At 43.6% G+C, this 25,561-nt stretch overlaps 1 protein-coding gene across 1 annotated transcript; it reads right to left on the reverse strand.

Annotated features, from left to right (window-relative positions):
* Window positions 1-1,991: 1,991 nt before the first annotated feature.
* Window positions 1,992-25,232, reverse strand: LOC138371137 (tripartite motif-containing protein 59-like). Its single transcript, XM_069335971.1, has 3 exons — window positions 24,996-25,232; window positions 7,887-7,955; window positions 1,992-2,675 (listed from the first exon to the last, which is right to left on the reverse strand). Exons 2-3 carry the CDS (start codon window positions 7,890-7,892, stop codon window positions 1,992-1,994), a joined length of 690 nt encoding a protein of 229 aa, XP_069192072.1. The 5' UTR covers window positions 7,893-7,955; window positions 24,996-25,232.
* Window positions 25,233-25,561: the final 329 nt, after the last annotated feature.

Genomic DNA, 25,561 nt, shown 5'->3' on the forward strand with positions numbered 1-25,561 from the left:
CCTGTAGCTCCAGCCCCCCTCTATTGGCAGGGTGTTGATGCTGGACCTGTAGCTCCAGCCCCCCTCTACTGGCAGGGGGTTGGTACTGGACCTGTAGCTCCAGCCCCCCTCTATTGGCAGGGTGTTGATGCTGTACCTGTAGCTCCAGCCCCCCTCTACTGGCAGGGGATTGGTGCTGGACCTGTAGCTCCAGCCCCCCTCTACTGGCAGGGGGATGGTGCTGGACCTGTAGCTCCAGCACCCCTCTACTGGCAGGGGGTTGGTGCTGGACCTGTAGCTCCAGCCCCCCCTCTACTGGCAGGGTGTTGATGCTGGACCTGTAGCTCCAGCCCCCCTCTACTGGCATGGGGTTGGTGCCGAACCTGTAGCTCCAGGCCCCCTCTACTGGCAGGGGATTGGTGCTGGACCTGTAGCTCCAGCCCCCCTCTACTGGCAGGGGGTTGGTGCTGGACCTGTAGCTCCAGCCCCCCTCTACTGGCAGGGGGTTGGTGCTGGACCTGTAGCTCCAGCCCCCCTCACTGGCTGGGGGTTGGTGCTGGCATTGTTTGGGAGTTTATTAGCAGTGTTAAGGCTTCAGTCTCTTGGAACCCAGCAGTGGTCTGTTTTGGTTCACTGTCTTCCTGGATGCTTTCCCGGTAGGTTGGTGGAGTGTCACCCACTCTCTGCGCCTCTGTGAGGGGGCCAGGATCCCGGGTTCAATAGAGGATCACAGGTTCAATCTTTATGCAGGACGGAAATGATTCACATGTTTCTTTTCACCTGTTTCTGTTGTTCACCTACCAGTAAATGTTTACCAGGAGTTAGGTAAGTATTGTGTATTGTATGTTAAAGAAAGTCAGTAGTTGACCTTGGGGAACCTCCATAAACCTAAGAACAGGCTTCCTCTCCTCAAAACGCAACTCAATATCTTGTGATATGAACCACGAGAGAAAATAAAAAACTTACTGTTAATTGCTTCTGGGGGATCTCTCCAGTGATTTCCTGAACTTTATTCATGATGCTGGAGGCTGAGTCTCCCAGGTGTACGGGGTCAGCTGTGGCACTTGTCTCTGTGGTCATCATCTCCAGGGCCTCCCTGATGGTCTCCTGCACCTGTCATTACCAACACAAACATTAATGGTGGAGGCTGAGTCTCCCAGGTGTACGGGGTCAGCTGTGGCACCTGTCTCTGTGGTCATCATCTCCAGGGCCTCCCTGGTGGTCTCCTGCACCTGTCATTACCAACACAAACATTAATGGTGGAGGCTGAGTCTCCCAGGTGTACGGGGTCAGCTGTGGCACCTGTCTCTGTGGTCATCATCTCCAGGGCCTCCCTGATGGTCTCCTGCACCTGTCATTACCAACACAAACATTAATTTGGAACCTGGACTGTAATGAAGCATCAGGCTCTGAGTAAAGTAACTGGACTGTAATGAAGCATCAGGCTCTGAGTAAAGTAACTGGTCTATAATGAAGCATCAGGCTCTGAGTAAAGTAACTGGACTGTAATGAAGCATCAGGCTCTGAGTAAAGTAACTGGTCTATAATGAAGTATCAGGCTCTGAGTAAAGTAACTGGACTGTAATGAAGCATCAGGCTCTGAGTAAAGTAACTGGTCTATAATGAAGCATCAGGCTCTGAGTAGAGTAACTGGACTATAATGAAGCATCAGGCTCTGAGTAAAGTAACTGGTCTATAATGAAGCATCAGGCTCTGAGTAAAGTAACTGGACTATAATGAAGCATCAGGCTCTGAGTAAAGTAACTGGACTATATATAATGAAGCATCAGAATGAGTAAAGTAATTTGACAATATAAGTAATGTTTCTCTACACTGACCACAGTGTAGAGAAACACCAAGATGACAGTTGACTTTATTAATAACAATGTTTCAGGTGTTAGAGCAAAAAATTTCCTATATATAAAGTCAACTCTCATCTTGATGTGTCTCCATGTCAAAAGTGTTTATATAGAGGCAATACTACACACAGTTGGGTGAGAACAATGTGACCTTCAGCAGCGTACCTTCACTGAGGTGTGGACAGTCTTGACATTTGGGAAGAGTTCCCGGCACTTCTGGAGCCAATCTTCTATCTTCATGCTGCACTCATCAGCTGTGCCTATGGTTGTGTAAACTTCCTGTGGGGTGTTGCCTGTGTCGAGGCTCCCCAACATGGCCTGCAGCTGAGTCTTCCCTTCCTCTCCTTGTATTGTCATATCCACCACACTGGTATCCTCCAGTTCCAAGAGCTTCATTGCTGACTTGTTCTGCTCTACCAGAGCATAGAGTCTGTCCTGTAGCTGGAGGTGGCAAGTCTTCCAGTCCCCCAACTGGCCCCGATACTTCCCCAGCTGGGACAGTACCTCTTCACAGCTAGTAATGAGGCTGCTGATGCTGCTCTTCTGCTCCTGCACCAGGGAATGTAACTTCTTTTTTACTGGTACAGTTTTCTTTTGTGTTAGCTGGATATCTTTCAGTTTCCTAACTAAAGCCTCCACAGCGTAGCTAATTGGGAACTGAGTAGCAGCTGTGGCAGTGTGCTGGGCACGGCAGTTGGGGCAGGTCAGTTGACCATTCTCGATAGCATTGTCAATACACTGGGAGCAGAATGTGTGGCCGCACGGCAGTGTACGAGGCCGTAGCTGATTGTCATCATAATCGTTATAACACACTGAACATTCCTCTGGCTTGTTATCCTGTGGAAAAAATATTTGGTTAAGCTATATGTATTATTACAGTACAGTGTCACCTCGAAAAAAAGTAATATTTCAGTGCAGGTACTTTTTTTACTAATAGTAATTATATAATATTAACATACATTTTTTGTATTAGCTATTCTAGAGCAGAGTTAATATTACTAACAGATTAACATATCCACAGAAGGGCCAATATTTTTTATAAATATATCCCGGAGTATAGGATAATATTTTTAGGTAACATATTGCAGCAGTAGGGCTGCTTGTAAGCCGTACCCGAGAGTACAGACTAACAAAACCCGTCCTTACTTTCTTATGAATAATGGAAGGAAATGTATGTATCGTATGTGATAATGGAGGAAAGATCAAGTATTCTTAGTTTAAGTTGGTCTTAGTCCCTCGAAAGGGAAGACAACGAAGGGAGCGCAAGTCCCTCAAGATGCTCACAAAGTAATGAGAGTACTTAAGCGAATTTTCATTGTGGGAGATTCCCAGGTGAGGTATTTGGCTAAAATGTTTTGTGCCAAGGATAGGGGGAACAAGTTAAGGGTTTGCTATTCGGGAGCAGGAATTGGTAATATTGTTTACAACATGAATGATGTTATAACTGGAAATGGGAACAAACCCATTACAATGGGGCCTTGACTTACGATGCTAATCCGTTCCCAGAGATGGATCGTAACTCAAAATGTCATAAGTCGAAGAGATTTTTCCCATAAAAAATAAAGGGATTTGAATTAATCCGTTCCCCACCCTCCAAAATATTAACATACAAATACATTTTATACTGAATACAATGTTTTTTTTCTAACTACAATACAGTACCAAAGTTTCTCTTACCTTTATGGAGGGCTTTTGATGGCGTATGGAAGATGGTGATGAGGGGGGAGGAAGAGAGTTGTTACTGTTTGGAAGGGGAGTCCCCTTCCATTATTACATCAGGCAGTGATGCTTTCTCTGGGGTACTCTCTCTCCTACGTTTTCCCTGAATACCACTAGGACCTGGTTGTGGTTCAGTGCTTGTTTGTCTCGCTACAAATTTGTCAAGATACATTTTTTCCCTTCATTTTAACATTTGTCTGTAATGATGCATCACAGTGTCATTGAATAGGTTAAGGTAACGGCCTACAGCAGCTTGATTTGGGTGAGTCGTTTCAGCAAAGGTTTGCAATTCTTCCCATGCTGCACACATTTTCTTAATTGTTGAAGAAGAGACATTCTGTACTCTTGTTTCTGCTCTATGGCATCCTTACATGGGTTTTCATATGTTGAGCCTTACCACTGACTTTCCTGGGACTAATGGCGTGATATATAATACAGGTATGTGTGAAATGGGCTACTTTACTGCATATTTTGATGAGCCGCTCATGGAGCATATTGTTCAGGAAACGAACAAATATACGACTGATCTCAATGGTGAGGAGTTATCCGATTTTTCACGATTACAGCGATGGAAAGATACGACTTTAGGTGAAATGTATGTGTATGTTGATGAAGCATTGTGTCAAACACGTACTCGACCATTATTGGAGCAAACATCAAACTATTCCAACACCATTGTTTGGGAAATATATGCCTCGAGACCGATTTGCAATAACCCTCAGGTGTTTTCATTTTGCAAATAATGAAGACCAGACTGAAGATGATAGACTTCGGAAGGTGAGGCACATCCTGAATGAACTTCTTTGAAAGTCAGAGATTTCTACGTACCAGCTCAGAAGCTGGCGACTGATGAATCCCCTGTGCTTTTCAAAGGACGGTCTGCCTTCAAGCAGTATATTCCCTCAAAACGCCTCAGATTTGGATTTAAATTCTGTGTACTCTGTGACTGTGAAACAGGAACTGTGTTACACATGATAATGTATACGGGTACAAGTGTAGACATTCCTGCTAATAACAATCATGGCTTCTCGGGTAGTGTGGTGAAGTCACTGCTTGCACCATATCTGAACAAGGGCCACATATTATACGCAGATAACTATTATACCAGTCCCTTGCTAACCAGGTTCTTGCTTGATAATAGAGCTAGTGTGTGTGGCACAGTGAAGGCAAAACAAAGGAAAATGCCAATGTTTCACACTGCTATGTAGGTTGGTGATTATGAGCTAAGAAAAACTGGTGCAATGCTTTCAGTGCAGTGGAAAGACAGGCATGAAGTGAACATGTTGACTACCGTTTACGATGGTACAATGGTGGACAGTGGCAAGGTGAACAGAAAAACAAAACAAATAATCTATAAGCCTGATTGTGTTTTGGACTATAACATCAACATGCGTTTAGTGGATAAATGTGATATGATGGTAGGGGCAGTAGAGTGTGTACAGAAAACAGTGAAGTGAACCAAGAAGATGTTCTTCCACCTTGTTGATGTAATAATGCTGAACAGTTACAATACGTATTTTGTCAAAACAGATGGTAAATGAAATTTCTGTGCGTTCAGTTTTACTGTAGACACACAATTACTAGAAAAGTTTGTCAAACCAATTCCTGGCATACAAAGGCCCCATTGTGAACCCAACATTGCACCATGCTCCCACACCCAGGCTCGCTTACAAGGACGCCTTTCTGACACACAATGTAAGGTATTTACCACCAACTGGAAAGCGTGCAGTAGCCCAGCGTGAGTGCATTGTATGAAAAACAACGAAAAAGAGGAAACAAAAACGTAAAATTGGTCTTAACTTGGTGCACAGCATGAAAGTTCCCATTGTGCTATGACAAATGTTTTGACGAGTATCACAGTCTCGAGGATGGAGATTTCTAAGGAGAAAGTCCTTCGAGAAGGACATTTCTAAATGTCCGATACTGGTGTAAAAACATCTACATATTGAGTAAGTGTATATAGTGAAAACAATTCATAATAAATTTCATATTTCCTGAAATATAAAACATTTTTGTGCACGTGACAATAATATGTGACAATATTAAATTAATACCAGTTGTATTATAATAAAACACCAAGTGACCACACATTGTACCACATCCGTGAAAAAATGTTGTAAAATATGCCATAGATACTGCAAATAATGCCGTTGTTATGACCCTCGGTTCCCATTCAGAAACCAGAGGTCAAATTAAGTTCCAAATAGTTGTGTAAGAGGGATATTTAATTAACAATAATGTTTATATTCAAGGCTTCTCATACCTGATGCATATTTGTCTCAGTCTTCCTTGCCAGATGTAAGATGAACCTTGTTACTCACAGATTATTCAGACTCTGGGCTTGTTGACTATTAAATATAATATTGAACTAGTTCCCAGCTATTCTTAGAACTGTTAAAGTAACTAGTAATGAATGTTGGTGAAGACTTGTTATGTTTATGGCTGTACGATTAGCTAGGTACCCTTTCCAGCAGCATATTTAAGAGAGCGGAGGAGGCTGCTCTCGCTCTCTCTGGTTCTGGCTGTTGTGGTGTTCACACTCTTCCGCGTGGGCTCTGTTCTCCTCCTCCTCCCTTTCCCTAACCTCATTCTACATTTATTATCTAAGATAAGTATAATACTGTGTTACCGTGTTCTGGCAAAACTGTGTAGTTAAGTTCTTGTGTAGCCTAAGCTAGTGTTTATATCCCTAAGATTACTCTTGGGTGTTTTAGTAAAACCACGTGTGCTCAAGTTTTACCAGGCTATCTAGAGCCTTTACTAGTGTCCTACTCCAAGTAGTCTTTACCCTAGTTGTAATTGTAAACTCTGCATCCTGTCTATGTGGACCAAGGTGTTTAATGTAAGGTAGAGTGGTAAAGAAATTTATTGTATTAATGGATATGGGGGTTATTAGAGGGTTTTAATAAATAAGTTAGAGTATGAGAAGTATCAATTCATCCTGTTGAAGTGGTGTAGATGATTAGCTACTAGACAGCAGACCTGTAATTTAAAATATAGAATCATTACTAGGAACATTTATTCCTTGGGGAGCCGGCCCTATCTATCCCACTATTTTAGATACATCTTGACTCTAACTATTGGCCCTTCTCAGTACAGCCACGTACCCCATAACAAGTGGGGGGCCTGTCTGGGAGCTGAAATATTTTTATTTATAAATTGTAAAAAAAATTAGATTTTTGAGTGCTGAAACTAAATTTCTTGCATTCCGCAGAACGGTTATGTGGTAGCCTAGGGTCCAGCTCAACTAGCAAAGGATACATCTTGCACTGACTGAACATCCAACTGGATCCCTTCACGATTGAGGTAAGTGCGAGGTGTGTGCCCGCCGACGGAAGAGTGGACCCAGTTAGCTGACCGTGTTGCTAGAGATGGAGCAAGAAGAGTGTTACTGCCATCGGACAATTCTACCTATATTATTTCCTATTGCAAGTGTATATATTTTCTTCAGTAAACTTTTAATCTTACCAATGTGTTTGAGTGAGCCTTCATTCTCTAGGGCTATTTTGAGTGAAACCATTTATGTCGCCTTGCACTGCACATGAGATTGCATCCTTGATTTAAGATAACTAATGAGACCACTGAAGTGTTGCCGGGACACAAGTATAAACACCCAGCTGGTGACCTCGGGCAGACCAGATATCTAAGAGAGTGTCCCAGTGTCAAGACGGGCAGGTTCAGGTGTGATACAGGTTGACTTGAACCTCTCTACTCGCTAGGGGTATATATATAAGGCCAGCCCTTAGTGGACTGGGTTTAGCCCCGGGGCGGGCAGTGGCGTCTGGTACGGAGGGGAGAAGACCCACGGGAACAGCCCCAAACCATATAAGGTAGGAATGGGTGAGAACCTTGACACCTTCCCAATCATGTCAAAGACTGTACCTCTCTCAACCAGTTTAAGATAAAAACTCAAAACTACCTAATAAACTCCATGTAACATACCTTACCCCTAAATGTCAACCTATGTCTTATTATTGTAATCAATGCTTTTTGTTGACCAACTTGTATAATTGCTTTTCTCTGCCTTGTTCCCCCCTCCAATTTTTTTAATTTTTTTCAATGCAATTTATACTTTAAGCTCAATTACTATTAAGTTTTAGTCTAAGTGTTTCTTCCCCCTTCACCTTGCCCGAAACGCTATGAGTACTAGTGGCTTTAAGTATTGTATGTACTATCTCTATCTTTAAATCCATCATTATGTATGTATGTAACTCAATGGATGTACCTTTACCTGAATAAAGAATCTGAATCTGATGGTGAGTGTATTATTGACATCAACATGATAGCCCACACATACTAATAGTACAACAAGAATAAAATTGTCTTTACCATCATTAATGGGTAGAAGTTGTGTTTGCTATCGTCCTTGGTAGCCGAGAAGACTGGAAGCAGTATTACCTATTAGGGGAAAAAGAAAACAAATTTAAGGTTTCTATGACTAAATTTTTTCCACCAAAACATAGTATATGTTTAGAAAATGAAATAAAAAAACCCAGCGTTGAATGTAACGAAACGCCATTTTCTGGGTGAGTTCTGGAGGCTCCCCAGAGCTTTCCCAGGCTGATATGCTAATGTCAGACTTTGGCAACAGTCATGTGTATGGAGTTCTTAGGCCTACCGGGGACCACGGCCAGAACCAGGGCCCCCTCAGAGAGGCAAGGGGAGCAATGGCCTATAGAAACCCCCGTGTAGTTGGAAGCATTCTATGTCTGCCATCGACCGGAACAGGCACCCAGAAAGGTAAGTGCCTCAAAACAAACCGCTATTCTGATGAAAATTGATACCAAAAGCCGAACTAGTGGATAGAACTCCCCAACAGAAAACAAGCAAACTAGTGTGACGTCACACGTCGCCGCACCACTGTCTGCGCAGGTTCCCCCTCCCCCCCCCAGACCCTCCATGCCGACTACCCACACCTCAGTTCTTGAGGCTGGATGTCAAAAACGCAACAAAAATGCCGACCGGAGGGATGGATGCCGGTGAGCCTCAGGGGCTCACCCAGAAAATGGCGTTTCATTACATTCAACGCTGGTTTTCTGGGGGGAGCTAACTACCCACAGACGGAAAAAAGAGGGACTTACCCGGGAGGTGGTCTTCGCTCACCCCTAAACTCGAAGTCGAGACAACTGGCTGCAACCGCCAACCCAAAGCAACACAGGCCTGACGGGGCCCAGGGACATTCACGAGGTAATGAGCAGACAGGACCCTCTTCGACTGCCAAAAACCCCACGCCCAAATATCAGACCAAGATATATTCCCAAAGACGGCAGCAAGAGGCGCGAATTTACAGGCATCATGGGCACGGGGATAGACCACAGGGTGGCTGGACTTGATAACCCTGCGGAAGACCTGGAAAACCCGAATCCGCGAACAGGGAAGAAGGGAAACCGGATCAACCCAAAGCACGTCCCCGGACACAGAAGCCGTGGCGCGCAAATAACGGTGAAGCACCGCAACCGGACACAAAACATGATGCACCCCCGGCCAGACCAACCAAGCATCAACCACCCACGGACCCCTCCAGAATGCAGCAGTCTCATTCATCGCCAGAAAAGTAGGAGACACCTGCAGGCGAACAAAACAATCTCCACGACCAAAAGAGCAGAAACCCCTGTGCCGGAGGAGAGCATGAAGCTCCCCTACCTGACCCCCAGAGGCTAATGCCAACAAGAAAAGAGCCTTGGAGAAACAATCCCGGACCGAAGGGGCCACAACGAAATGAGGAGACGAAAGGTAAGTGAGCACTCTGTCCAAAGACCAGGACGGCTCAAGCGGCACATGAGCAGGCCGGAGGAGAAACAAGGCACGAAACAGCTTGCAAAACAGCGCCGACGTAACATCGATACCGAAGGCAAGCTGAAGCGGCTCTGCCATTGCCGCACGATACGAGGCGACAGTGTTAGGCATAAGATGACGCTCCTAAAACAACTAAGAGAGAAAGGAAGAGACCACCCTAACAGACAACAAACTAACATGACGAAGACACAAAAAGAAACAGAAGGATCGCCAGGAAACTTCATACTGCTGCCAAGAAGAAGCCCTCAGGTGGGACACCAACAAAGAGGCCACCTGATCACCATAGAGATGATGATAGACTAGAGTCAAAAAAACCATATGCGAAGACTCAAGGAGAAGATCGAACCAGCCACGTGACGTACCGACCCGATCTGCTGAAAGAGGCGGAGTTGCGGAAAAACCCTCGGGTTCGGACACCGAGCAAGCAGTGCCTGAAACCAAGGCTGGGCCGGCCACCAAGGGGTCAGAAGGACTACTCTCTCCTGGTAAGTCTCCAAGCGAGTCAGGACCTGGAGTAACAGCCGAACCGGGGGAAAGAGGTACAGGAACCCCCACCTCGACCAGTCTAGCCAAAAGGCATCGACCCCGATGGCCTCGCGATCAGGGAAGGGCGCCGCATACACGGGAAGACGCCGCGACCACACAGACGCAAAGAAGTCCACCTCAGGGCGCCCGAACGTCTGGCAAAGCCAACGGAAGGAAACGTCGTCGACCGTCCACTCCGTGGAGAGGAGAACAAAGCGAGACAGGCCGTCGGAGAAGACGTTGGACACGCCCTGTACGTGAACCGCCAGGAGAGCCAAACCCCGAGAAATCAGCAGACGAGTCACCCGAAGCGACCAACCCCAAAGAGACAAGGACCGCATCGAACCCCCGTGGTTCAGGCAATGAACCACCAGAGAGCAGTCCGAATGGAGCCGAATCGTCGATCCGCGGGCGACCCAAATCCTCCGAAGAGTAAACCACACTGCCGCGAACGCCCGCACCGTGCTGTGAGCTCGATGAAAGGGCGGATCCCAACACCTCTGGCCTGCTTGGTGAGCACTGGTCACAAAGCCCCAGCCGAGAGACGACGCATCCGTGTACACATCGAGTGAGGGGCTCGGGCAGGCGCCAAGGCACTGAACCCCGAAAAACCCGAAGAGGAATTCGGTGACGCAGCAGCCGATGCAAGGCCCCCGGGGGTTGAACCCAGTGATCGCGAGAGAGGCGAAAGGGGTGACCCTGAAGGAACCAGAACAGCCGACGAAGCCAAACCCGACCCGGCGGGTAGGCTACCATCGTGAAGTTCAGACTCCCGCACAGCCCCTCGAGCAACCGTCGGGTGACCCGAGGGCCCACCAGAAACAGACGAAGGCAGGACCGCACCCGCAGGAGAGATTCTGGAGGGAGAGACAAGGAGGCGGTCCGAGAGTCCCAAATGAGACCCAGCCAAGTCCGAACCAGAGAGGGGACCAGATGGGACTTCCACCAGTTCACCAAGAACCCGAACCCGGCGAGCTGGGATAGAACCAAATCCCTGGATAGCAAGCAAGCTGACCAGCTGGGAGCCCAAACCAGCCAGTCGTCGAGGTAGGTCAACACCCGAACACCTAGGAGACGCAAATGGGTTACAACGACCCACGCAAGGCGTGTGAACACGCGAGGTGCCAGGTTCAACCCGAACGGGAGACAATGAAAGCGGTAACTCAGACGCCCCACAACAAAACCGAGTCAGTCCCTGAATCGCGGATGGGTTGGAACACGCCAATAAGCATCCCGGAGGTCCAGGGACACCATCCAAGTGCCCGGCTCCAAGAGGAGCCGAACTTGAGACAGCGTAGTCATCCAAAAGGAGGGGCAATGAACCCAGGGGTTCAGACGGGACAAGTCCAAAATGAACCGCAGGTCCGTGCAGTCCCATTTTGGGACTAGAAACAGACGGGAAGCACATCTGAGGGACGACGTCGTTTCGACGACCGCCCAAGCGAACCCACTCCAAGACAGAGCGCAGGTGAAGAAACCTGCCCTGCCAGCCCCGACCCCCCCCCCCCCAACGCCACCGCAGGCAACAGACACGACCCGAAACGCCCACGAATCTTGGGACCAGGCGGGGGTGAACAGCGCAAGCCCCCACCCCCCATCGCCCCATCAATGAGGCAAACCACGAAAGGGCCACAGCCCCTTACGAGACCCAAAACCCCGCACAGAGCGAACACCGCACCGACCAGACGAGGGCGGGTCCGAAGCACGAGCAGAACCCAAACCTGACACCAGTGGCCTACCACAACGAGAGGAACCCCGAGCCCTGGCACGACCCTTCCGGGAAGACCCACCCCGGGACCCCCGGAAAACCAACAAGTCCGACATCGGACGACAAGTTGACGACGCAGCCTGAATAAACTGCGCGACAGCCGACTCCTCAAACAGAAGAGGACAAAAAGGTGAAGACCGCCTAAGAGCCAGAGCCTAAGCAGATTCCACGGAGGAACCCAGCACCGCCTGCCGACATGCGAAACGGGAAGCATAAAACAGGGAAACCGTATCCCGCAAAATCAGTGTGAAAAGCTTCAACAAGGCAGCGGACGAACGCGCTGCCGAGGACAAGGCGCCGGACCCTGGGACGGACCCAAGCGTCCTCACATCCTCCACGAGCCAATCCGAGGACAGTTCCAGGAGGAAAAAGAACGGCAAGGCCGAAGCCAAAAGGCCCCGGGCATGCAAGTCTTCCGCTATGAGTGCCGCCGAAAGGGCGGGAACCTGCACATGAAGCTGAGCAACGCCTACATCGCGGGGAAGGGCAGGGGCAAAATAGCACTCATTCAAGTACAGGCATACCTCAGAATACGAGTTTAATCCGTTCCTGGAGACGCCTCGCCTTCCGAAAACTCGCATTCCGAAGTTAATTTCCCCATAAGAAATAAAGGGAAATGAATTAATCCGTTCCTGACTACCCCAAAAACCCCACATCAAACTAAATTTTTATACCTAATTTACCTAATTCATCTAAATAAACCTACAAAACTATGTTCCAGTTATTACTTACCTTGCTGTCGAGTGCTGTAGGCGTATGGAAGATGGTGAGGAGGGGGGAGGAGGAGAGGAGTTACTGTTTGGAAGGGGAGTCCCCTTCCATAATCACATCACATAACCCCATGCCTTGTAACACTATGGATACCACTTCTCTTTCTAAATTTTTCAAACCAGCCCCTGCTTGCCTTAAACTCTTTCTTATCTGCATCACTCGTTGCAGGGGTATTCTTTAGAAGGTCTTCGTGCAACACCCTGGCTTTCTCACAAATAATGGCCTCCGAAACACTATCACCCCTCAACTCCTTGTCGTGTATCCAAATTAATAACAACTTTTCCACTTCTTCAAGTATTTGTGGTCTTTGTGCCGTTAATGTTCTTACTCCTTTTGCCACTTTAGCACCCATAATCTTATTTTTCTTCTTAAGTATAGTGCATATTGTTGATGTGGCTTTGTTGTACTGCCTACAAAGTTCAACAACACGTGTACCGTTCTCATGCTTCCGAATGATCTCTTGTTTCTCCTCTATTGTCATCCTCACATGAGCTTTCTGGCCTTTATCCTTACCACTGGCTTTCTTGGGACCCATGGTGAGATATATAATAACAAATTGTATAGACAAATCACCAAAAATCTAACAAAACACTGAAAATCCGCGAGAAGAATTGATGTGGGGGTAGTCACTGAGCGCGAGACAATGGTAAACTGAGGGGCGGCGGGGCGACGATCGCCGAACCACCACGCGCTAGGTTGGCCTGTACGCGTATCAACAAACTCGCGTCCCGAAGTAACCCTCGCCTTCTGAGACAAATTTTTGGAGTAAATACTGCTCGCCTTCCGAAAACCTCGCATACAGGGACAATCGCATTCCGAGGTACCACTGTACTCAAGATTGCCCCCCAGGAAAACCTGAAGCACCGTGGAAGCTTCCTGCCACTTCAGCGTGCGGGAACGACAGAAGGAATGCCAGGAATCCAGAACAAACAAGAGGGGAAGTCCGCTAGCCAGGAAGACTCCAGAACCTCGTAACGGAGCCAGAAAGGGAACGAAGTCCCAAACCTGAACTCGGATGGATCCATTTCCGAGGCATAATCTGGGTCATGCAGGAGGTAAGCTGCAAGGGCCGCTCGCACCACACCAGGTTGGATGCGATAAGCCGAAAACCTCCGGAAAGACGGAACCAACGTACCCGGGGAAACACGGAACCGAACCCGGGGAGGGGGCCGACACCAAATCTAACTCATACACAGAGGGGAAGGGGGGGGGGGGAAAGAAAACCCTACACCTTGTAACAATAAGCCCTGCTCTATTAAAAATATAATTTGGTCTTCTGCCATATTCTTCCCCATGTGAAAATTAATATTAAATGCTAAACAAGTCACCAACTTATTGGCTTAAGCATCATGAAAGTTTCATCCCAATATTTTCAAAAATGTATTTTAGACAAATATTTTTTTTTAAAGGAAAACATTTCATTGATAAGGAGAACAGCTCCTATTAACTGGAACTGAGGGATAATGCAGTAATAAAGAGATGCAAGCACTTGTCCAATGTACAAACACGAAGAATAGTAGCAAGAAGTGTCCACAAAGTGGATATGCAGCTGGTGCCTGTATAGCATTGCCGATTAATACATCATAATACCAATAATAATGAGTATGTTATCATGCTCTATTTTGTTATATATCATAAAACTGCATTGCCTAATGTTAATTTCTGTTACTTTCACAAATGTCCAATTTTTTTTTTTTGGGGAGGGGGAGAGGAGATTTGTTTTTTCTCCTTTGTTTATTATCAGATTTTGTTGTAACCTCTACATCCTGGAGAGTGCATACCCATCCCTAACTATGTCAAGATAGAATGAAATTGGTCATCAAATAAATCAGTCACAACTGGCAGAACTTGGGACTGAATTTTTTTACTGAGTTTTTCAGATTTCAAATTCTATTTTCTTTGTATCTTTAGGCGGTTTTGATGATTAGGGACCAGATTAGGGCTTTATAACTTTTATACAGAATACATTTTTATCCCCTAAATGCTTAGTTAATCCCTATATTTTATTTCCGGGGGGGGGGGTATTTTTTCTTGACCTCATTACAACACATATTGACCTAAAAGTTTCACATATTCGAGTACGAATGCCAAACAACCTTTATTAAAACATAAGTAAATTAATGAATAAGAACTAAATTATTCATTGTCAATAACTTCAACTTCAATTATCTCTAAAACTAGAGTTTCAACTTTGAGTCAGTTTTAAAAAATCCAGTTTCTGACCGATTCTCACCATTGTTACAAATAATGTTCACAGCTGTCTGTTCTACAATCCTATTAGAATGGATTTTTCCCAAACCCTAAATGTTTGGAGTTATCAATTTTTTTCCTAAGTTTGGTGCATAATTCAAATGCCACATTGACAATTTTTTTACAGTAAACTAAACTGAAAACATACATTCTAAATCTATGAAAATGAAGATCATATACTATTCTGAGAGCATAATAACACCAAAGGAATAATTGGTGATAGTTTATATTTTTGTAGCGGATTTCAAAATCTGATGTTCTCAATATTCAATTTTATAATTATTTTTTATTTTCTTATTTTTCAAGTTACGTTTGTGATCATTTAGACAAAGTTGCAGGATTTGCTAATATGCACAAAAAACTGGAAAGCATTAGAGCAAATTTGAGAAACTGAACTTTGCCATCAGGTCCTGTCGTATATGCTTCTGAAATATGATGTATATGGTCCCAAAACGCTATGCGTACTAGTGGCTTTACAAGAATGGTAATTTAACTAAATTTCTATATTCTCTGTTAACCCCCCAATATATCTTCTTGTAAATAAATAAATAAATAAATAAATAAATATGTACAGGCATACCTCAGAATGCGAGTTTAATCCATTCCTGGAGACGCCTCGCCTTCCGAAAACTCGCATTCCGAAGTTAATTTCCCCATAAGAAATAAAGGGAAATGAATTAATCCGTTCCTGACTACCCCAAAAACCCCACATCAAACTAAATTTTTATACCTAATTTACCTAATTCATCTAAATAAACCTACAAAACTATGTTCCAGTTATTACTTACCTTGCTGTCGAGTGCTGTAGGCGTATGGAAGATGGTGAGGAGGGGGGAGGAGGAGAGGAGTTACTGTTTGGAAGGGGAGTCCCCTTCCATAATCACATCAGGCAGTGAGGACCTTTCTGGTGTGCTCTCCCTGGGACGTTTAACCTGAGTGCCACTAGGTCCTGGTTGAGGCTCACTGCTCGATTTCCTCACCACAAATCTGTCCATGGAAGCTCGCTTTTCCCTTCTTCGCAAGCTGTCTCTGTAGTAAGGCATCACATTGTCATTGAAAAGATTAAGACAACGGCCTACTACAGCTTTCTCTGGGTGAGTCTGTTCAATAGTTGTTTGAATCTCTTCCCACATCTGACACACCTTCTTAATTACTGCAGAAGGGACATTCGCTGGTGCTGTTGGTGCTGCTGCCACCTCCTCCTCCACTGCAGAATCATTCGCTGCTGTGTTGGCTTGCTGTTCCTGTTGAAGGGCTAGGAGTTCTTCGGTGGTCAGTTCTTCGTTGTGTTCTTCCACCAACTCCTCCACATCATCACCATCCAATTCCAAGCCCATTTGCTGGCCTAGACTAACAATTTCCTCAACAATAGGCGCATCATTTATAGGCTCAAACCCCTCAAAGTCTAGTTCTCTCACACCTTCAGGCCACAATTTTCTCCAGCCAGAGATCAGGGTTCTTTGAGTCACTTCTTGCCAGGCTTTGTCAATGAGTTTTAAAGCACTACAAATGTTAAAATGCTCTCTCCAGAACTCTTTGAGGGTGAGGTTTGTGGCTTCAGTCACTTCAAAACATTTCCGGAAAAGTGCCCTTTCATACAGTTTCTTAAAATTCGCTATGATTTTCTGGTCCATAGGCTGAATTAGAGGAGTGGTGTTAGGAGGAAGGAATTTAACTGTGAGGAATTTATTGTATTTAGGCAACAAATCATCTTCCAAGCCTGGAGGATGAGCAGGAGCATTGTCAAGGAGAAGCACGGCTTTGAGTGGCAATTGTTTCTCCTGCAGATATTTTTCTATGGCAGGGCACAGCACTTCATTCACCCAATCCGAAAAAATAAGCCTAGTCACCCATGCTTTTTTATTAGACTTCCACATCACACACAAATGGGTTTTCTGCACATTATACTGTTTGAAAACCCTTGGATTTTCAGAATGATACACTAGCAAGGGTTTAATTTTCAAATCGCCACTCGCATTTCCACACAGCACAAGCGTAAACCTATCTTTCATAGGCTTGTGTCCAGGCAAGGATTTTTCCTCCTTGGTAATGTATGTCCTCTTAGGCATTCTTTTCCAAAACAGTCCTGTTTCATCACAATTAAACACTTGTTGCGGTAGGTATCCCCCAGTCTCTGCAAACTCTTTAAATTCTTCAATAAATCGTCCAGCGGCTGGTTTGTCTGAGCTGGCTGCCTCCCCATGCCTTGTAACACTATGGATACCACTTCTCTTTCTAAATTTTTCAAACCAGCCCCTGCTTGCCTTAAACTCTTTCTTATCTGCATCACTCGTTGCAGGGGTCTTCTTTAGAAGGTCTTCGTGCAACACCCTGGCTTTCTCACAAATAATGGCCTCCGAAACACTATCACCCCTCAACTCCTTGTCTTGTATCCAAATTAATAACAACTTTTCCACTTCTTCAAGTATTTGTGGTCTTTGTGCCGTTAATGTTCTTACTCCTTTTGCCACATTAGCACCCATAATCTTATTTTTCTTCTTAAGTATAGTGCATATTGTTGATGTGGCTTTGTTGTACTGCCTACAAAGTTCAACAACACGTGTACCGTTCTCATGCTTCCGAATGATCTCTTGTTTCTCCTCTATTGTCATCCTCACATGAGCTTTCTGGCCTTTATCCTTACCACTGGCTTTCTTGGGACTCATGGTGAGATATATAATAACAAATTGTATAGACAAATCACCAAAAATCCAACAAAACACTGAAAATCCGCGAGAAGAATTGATGTGGGGGTAGTCACTGAGCGCGAGACAATGGTAAACTGAGGGGCAGCGGGGCAGAGGGGCGACGATCGCCGAACCACCACGCGCTAGGTCGGCCTGTACGCGTATCAACAAACTCGCGTCCCGAAGTAACCATCGCCTTCCGAGACAAATTTTTGGAGTAAATACTGCTCGCCTTCCGAAAACCTCGCATACAGGGACAATCGCATTCCGAGGTACCACTGTATGCCATGCACAGCTTAAGATTAATACAGTATAAAATGTACTGTATAAAATGTATAAAACTTCAAACTAACAATAATAATATTTTAAATAAAACAATTTGTAAGTTGATTCTATTAGAAATGCAGCTGAAAGACTTGCTGTGAAGTTAAACATAGACAATTTCAAGGCTAGCACTGAATAGGTATGTTGATTTAAAGAGAGGCAATGCATCATTAACAAAAAAATTTGTGGCGAGGCATTAAGTGCAGATGTTGGAAGTACTAATGCATATTAGCATAAAATTTCTCAGCACATGATATCTAATACTCTAAGCTGGTTCTAAGTGTACAAAGCAGATGAAACAGGCTTTAACTGAAAGATATGTATGTAATAAGATATATGATATTTAACTGAAACTATATATTATGAAAGATATTGTAAAGAAGCTCACAACAAAGAAACAAACTAAGATTCAAAAGTTTTGGTATGGTTTCACAGTAGGCCTACAGGACCAGCACCCAGCACTAGCAAGGACTCACCTTCCAAGGATGCCCAGGCAACTGGACCAGCACCCAGCACTAGCAAGGACTCACCTTCCAAGGATGCCCAGGCAACTGGACCAGCACCCAGCATTAGCAAGGACTCACCTTCTGAGGATGCCCAGGCAACTGGACCAGCACCCAGCACTAGCAAGGACTCACCTTCCAAGGATGCCCAGGCAACTGGACCAGCACCCAGCACTAGCAAGGACTCACCTTCCAAGGATGCTCAGGCAACTGGACCAGCACCCAGCACTAGCAAGGACTCACCTTCCAATGATGCTCAGGCAACTGGACCAGCACCCAGCACTAGCAAGGACTCACCTTCCAAGGATGCTCAGGCAACTGGACCAGCACCCAGCACTAGCAAGGACTCACCTTCCAAGGATGCTCAGGCAACTGGACCAGCACCCAGCACTAGCAAGGATTCACCTTCCAAGGATGCTCAGGCAACTGGACCAGCACCCAGCACTAGCAAGGACTCACCTTCCAAGGATGCCCAGGCAACTGGACCAGCACCCAGCACTAGCAAGGACTCACCTTCCAAGGATGCCCAGGCAACTGGACCAGCACCCAGCACTAGCAAGGACTCACCTTCCAAGGATGCCCAGGCAACTGGACCAGCACCCAGTACTAGCAAGGACACACCTTATCTTACATGTGCCCATATCTTAAGAAGCACATCAACAAACTGGAAAAGGTGCAAAGACATGCTACTAAGTGGCTCCCAGAACTGAAGGGCAAGAGCTACGAGAGAGGTTAGAGGCATTAAATATGCCAAAACTAGAAGACAGAAAAAAAGAGGTGATATGATCACTACATACAGAATAGTAACAGGAATTGATAAAATCGATAGGGAAGATTTCTTGAGACCTGGAACGTTAAGAACAAGAGGTCATAGATATAAACTAGCTAAACACAGATGCCGAAGAAATATAAGAAAATTCACTTTCGCAAACAGAGTGGTAGACGGTTGGAACAAGTTAGGGGAGAAGGTGGTGGAGGCCAAGACCGTCAGTAGTTTCAAAGCGTTATATGACAAAGAGTGCTGGGAAGACGGGACACCACGAGCGTAGCTCTCATCCTGTAACTACACTTAGGTAATTACACTTAGGTAATTACCTTCTGAGGATGCCCAGGCAACTAGACCAGCACACAGCACTAGCCATAACTTACCTGGGAGTACCAATTGAGCTGTATAGCACAGTTCTAATGACATTAAATATAAAAAGTGTAGTTTATATGATATAAGTGTACTGCAGTAGTGTGATTCTAGTAGTCTGTACTTTATGTACAGACTGTAGTGTATAATGTACATTTGTTTGAAAAGTTACTGTTCTTTAAACAATTTATATTCATATGTGTGGCACTCTCAGGATATTAAGACTAACAAAGTTTGCACTACAAAACTCAACTGGTAGGGTAAGTACAGTACTGTATCGTGCAATATCAATTTATTTCATTGCAATTCAAATTCTTTGTTATTTAAATTTTTCAAAAGGCAAATGTGTACTGGCATATGTATTATTAATTTTTTTTTGGGGGGGGAAGGGGGATGCTGGGGCCGGATTGATGGAATGAATTCCACGCTGAAATGAATCGGCTACGCCCCCATATAGTTCGTTCAAGCGAGGACACACTGTATTACTCATATAATTTCTACATTTACTGTCTACATTTAATGTCATTTAATTTCATGCATTTCTTTGATAAAGTGTTTACTCGTGTCCTTTATGATCTTGGTTATTTGTAAGTGCTGGCCTCATTAACCTTAAATTATAGTGTGTTTATGTTACTCTATGTTCTGATATGTTCCGAGAAAATGTCATGAGGAGCAGTTCTAAAATACACCTTGTATTTCCATTCAGTAATTAATGTAAATAAACTACTGTACTGTTGCTAGAACTACTGACTCCGTAATGTAATAATCTATGCCAGTACTCTGACTATACTCTGTACCTGTAAAGTAAGGCTGTAAAGTACCTGTACATATTTTTTGTCAATTTTACTGTAAATTATCTACTTAAAATTATCTGTTAGTTTAAGGACTTCCCCGAAACTCTATGCGTGCTAATGGCTTTACAGGAATGTAAAATCAACTTCATTTCTATGTTCTCTCTTAACCCCCAATGTACCTTCTTGTATATAAATAAATAAATAAATGCTTGCCATCCTTATGTATCACCTTTGTATTAATTTTTTATTTTCCTTGAACATTCTCATTTTGTTAACTTACTTCTCTTATAATATTAAGTGTTTTACCCCGTCACAACATTAATTAAAAAATTTCTATATTACTATTAATTTTGCCCGAAACACTTTTCGTAATAGTGGCTTCATTAGTACAGTATGTGTAACTGCTGTCCCTTCAATTGAACAATACTCTTATTACACATAGAAATCACAATAGTGTGATGCATCAAATTTATTTATTTATTTATTTATTTAGTTATTTATATACAAGAAGGTACATTGGGTTTGTGAGAATACATAGCATGGTATTTACAATCTTGTAAAGCCACTAGTACGCGCAACATTTCGGGCAGGTCCTTAATCTAACAGATAATTTTAAGTAGGAAAATTCTAGCGGAATTAATAAAATGATAACAGATACATTGCAAGAAAGAAAAAAAAATGAGATGAGAGAGATTAGTAGGAATATTAAAGCACATTGGTATATTAAAGTTCAGTTTGATTGCATTGACAGCTTGATTGGTAATTAAAACGAAGATTAATAGGCACCATACAGCAAATTGAAAGCACATATAAGAAGACAGCAATGATCACAATGGTAAAGTTGTTTGGATTGGGTACATGAAGATTGGGAGATTGGGTAGCACTAGATACAGTGCAATTTTAAAGCAACAAGGTAAAAAACTATGAAGATGAAATTAGGTAATTTTAGTTTTGTTTTTGAATGACACAAAAGTTGGACAGCTTTCCAATTCATTAGGGAGTGAGTTCCATAGACTAAGTCAGTTTATTTGCAAAGATTGTTTGCACAGATTAAGTTTGACTCTGGGAATATCAAAGATATATTTATTTCTGGTGTGGTGATAATGGATCCTATTACATCTGTCCAGGGAGAGTTTCAGAACATGATTTGCATTTAAGAACAGGGTTTGTAAATGTAGTTGACACAAGAGAATGTGTGGAGTGAGATTATGTTTAGCATGTTTAGGGAGTTAAACAAGGGGGCTGAGTGTTGTCTGAAAACAGAATTTGTTATTATTCTGAAAGCAGATTTTGCTGGGGGATGATGGACCTGAGGTGGTTTGTAATGGTTGAACCCCATGCACAGATACCATAATTAAGATAGGGATAGATTGGTGTATAATATAGTGAGATGAGAGCAGAGTTAGATACATAGTATTTGATTTTGGAGAGTATACCAACTGTTTAGAGACTTTCTTAGTTATGTGACTTTAGACTTTAGACTTTTAGTTACTTTCCATCATTTTTATTATTAATGTTAACATTGTCTATCTGAAGCTGAATTGCATTTGTTGATTTGCTTCCAAATAAGATGTAGTAGGTCTTTTCTATGTTAAGTGTTAGTTTGTTGGTTGACATCCATAAGTGGACTTTTTTTTTAGTTCATTATTAACAGCATTATTTAGTGTATGTGTTTTGGGGTTAGAATAGATGAGGGTAGTATCATCAGCAAACAATATAGGATTCAGAATGTTGGTGACATCAGGCAGACCATTGATGTATATAAGAAATAGGAGAGATCCCAAGATGCTGCCCAGTGGCACCCCAATGGTTATTGGTAGAGTGGGAGAGGTTATATTATTGATGGCTACACATTGGTGTCTATCACTAAGATAGGATTGTATATAATCCAGGGCATGGCCTCGGATTCCATAATGATGCAGTTTACATAAGAGGTAGTTGTGATTAACAGTATCAAAGGCCTTTCTCAGGTCAATGAAGAGTCCAATCGGAAACTCATTTTTGTCAGGGGCTGAGTAAATTATATCAAGGAGACTAATAATTGCGTCGTTAGTACTCTCTTGGGAGCGGAAGCCAAAATGACAGGGGCCGAGTATGTCGAGTTTTACGAGGTAGGAGTACAGCTGTTTGTAGATAATTTTTTCAAATATTTTTGATACTACGGGTAGGTTTGATATGAACAAATTTGAAATGAGTTTGTTTGTTTGTTTGTTTGTTTCATTTCAAGTTTGAAATGAACAAAACAAATCCACAAGAGCCATGACAAGGGTTCAAATCTACGTCCGAGAGTGTATAATGAAGTAAGGGTGAAGAGGTAGAACAAGCTTATTGATAGAGCTCAGGTGCATGGGGGAATTGTGTAAAAACCTAGTTTGTGTCTCGGAGAGACTGCAGGATCCGTGGTAGGTCAAGTTGATTTCTTGGTTGTAATTCTTATCCATGTCGTAGCTCAGTCGATTAACCACCATACTGCGCCAAGTTTATTGTGAAATTCCCCCCCTGTGCGCATGAAATAAAGTGTTCCCCAAAAATTCTTTTTTCTTCGTAAAATGATAAATTCCCTTCCCTGAACATGTCTATGTAAAAATAAGTACCAAATTCCTCTTACTTTGCCTCTGGGGACGTGGACAAGGTGCGTTGTGATGTCATCAGGGGCTGGTCGCCCGTGCGTGACACGCCCAGACACGGTCGCGCGGGCCATTCAAGCACCAGATGTTGGCACAAATATATTTTCAATTATCTGTTTTATGTATTTCCAATGCGGATTTATTTGCTTTTTTTATCATATATGATGCATATTTGTATTCTTTACCATATGTATACAGTAGAAAGTTCACAATGTTCCGTGGAACTGTGATACATGTGTCAGCAATGTGTCCAAAATAAATGTTTATTGTCGCAATATTACTTGTTAAAAATTCACTAAAATTACAATATGTACAGTTTCACACACTACACAGTAACACACTGTATTACACACTCAGTACTTCGGAAGTGAGTAATAATCAATGAAGTAGTCCAGGGTACATAGCGCAACTTCGCTCTCGTTGCACCAGGTACAGATAGAATTTCGCTTCCTGTTTCTTTGTTCTGTGTGCTTGCAAATAACGCACTCATGTACACCCTTGGCATTAGTACCTGTAGGTAGTATGTAGCCAAGCTTGTAAAATGTAAGGTAGTCTTGAAAAGATTACAGGGAAAGATCAATTTGTAAGGTAGTCATGAAAAGATCCCCTTGTAAGGTCCCACACAAGAAGAGATTCAGCCAGCCTCAAAGAGTGTCCGTCAGTAAAGAAGAGATTCAGCTATTCTTGAAAATATCTATGGAAAACACCACCATGGAAGCCGCTAACACTGCTCATCTATGCTACTTGTATCAGATGCATCATCAATGAATGCAGAAAACGATTCATCTATGTATCATCTAAATAAATTGGAGATAGCATAGATGGGCAAGGGTGGCGCTCAGAGCTACAACTGGATACGCTCGCTGTATCGTCCTCATAGGTGCTGTATCACTTGCATCTGATCTTTGTGTTAGGTCCTATTGCGTCTAGCTTCACCAATATTATGACCCTTATATTCTTTAAACATTAAGGTTTGAATTTCACCGACAAAGCACGATCTTTCAACTTGCGTCGGACAGGTGTTTGGGAGCCAGAGGCGCGTGTGTCACTCGGTACTAACCCAGCCAGCAGCCCTAGGGCATAAGGGGAATTTTTTCCTAGATGGCTACCTCTCACTGGAGGTCCTAAGAGTCCATTTCGTACACAACCAACCTCGCACACATTTAGAATGGGTACGAAAAAATCAAAATGAGCTTTCTCGGTTGACAAACTGCGTATTCTCGGTTGGCGCAGTTAAGTGGTTAAGGAGCGTCTGGGATCTTCTCTGATGTAGGTTCGAACCCTCTTCACGGCCCTTATGGATTGATTTATTTATTTAATTTATATACAAGAAGGTACATTGTGTTAGAGAATACATAGCATAATATTTACAATCTTGTAAAGCCACTAGTACGCGCAGTGTTTCGGGCAGGTCATTATCTAACTATTACCTAACAGCTAATTTTAAGTAGGTAAATTCTAGCAGAATTAATAAAATGATAACATACATTGCAAGAAAAAAAAATGAGATGAGAGAGAATAGTAAGTATATTAAAGCACATTGGTTTATTAAAGCTCTGGTTGATTACATTGTCAACTTGATTGTTAATTTAAACAAGATTAACAGACACCATACAGCAGATTGATAGCACATATAAGAAGACAGCAATGATCACAATGGTAAAGCCATTATTCATTTATTACTCTTATGTTCTTTGTACACAATCTTTTGAATAATAATAATATTTTTAATATTATTATTTACACATAAAATCACACTAACGTGATATACATCAATGAGAAAATTCACTCGGGCTGTGAGGCGATGCGAACCTGCAATGTTTGCATCACCTCACAGCCCCAGTGGATCGTTCATTCATGTATATCTCCTTAGTGCGATTTTCTGTGTATCTGAAGATGGGCATACGGTGTTCAACTACAATACTTAACCCCTTCACCTGAGTGCTTAGGGGCCTTACGTAAAACTTGGCCTGGCTTCAGGACTTCCTGTGATATCAGTAGAAATCTGATTGTAAGACTTTTAGGAAGTCAGTGGTGGTACAGTGGTAGAGTATGCAGTTGGCAATGCCTTGGTCATGGGTTTGCAACACCACACAGTCCCAGTAGATTTTCTCTATTATTATTATTATTATAAAAATTATCATATTCGATAGGCCAATGTCCACACCCCAACACTGCCATAGGCCTATTTCCACACCCCAACAATTGCATGTTGAGGTGTAAGACAATGGTGGAGCAGAAAGTACTCAAGAACTTACGGAGGATGATGAGAGTGCGAGGAACAAGGTGGTCAGGTGGAGCCAGTGACTCCTTCCTTCAACAGTTTTGTCTCTCCCTCGTGGTATATCCTCAATGGTGTGGCCTCACCACACACTTACACTGTCACAAGTGTCCTGAGAGTACTGTGAGAGGGACAATTTGGCGGGTATTGTGGACACAGGTCTTTAAGACAGGCGAACTTCACGAGTCGTGGAGACGTCTATAGCAACCTTTGTTGTGATGACGTCACTTACTCGCTCGCTTACCCGCCACGGTGCTCTTCCCATTTTCTTTGGTTACTGATCTTTGCTGACGTTTAACCTGAGAGCCACTAATACTGGTGGCCTCAACGAGGACAGGAAGTTGGCGGCTTGTCAAAGGTCCTACCCATTTGCCTGGATGATCTTTTCTATCTGTATTTTAAAACCCAGTAGAGTTTTGGTGTTTACCTTACCTACTCCTTGGCGGGTAGGCTGTTCCACGGGTTTACAACCATACGGGTGAAGAAGCCTCTCCTGTTTTCTGTCCTACATTGTGGCTTGTTGAGCTTGAACCCTTTGCTCCT

The sequence above is a fragment of the Procambarus clarkii genome, chromosome 35 (assembly GCF_040958095.1).
Source record: "Procambarus clarkii isolate CNS0578487 chromosome 35, FALCON_Pclarkii_2.0, whole genome shotgun sequence".
NCBI classification, from domain to species: domain Eukaryota; kingdom Metazoa; phylum Arthropoda; class Malacostraca; order Decapoda; family Cambaridae; genus Procambarus; species Procambarus clarkii.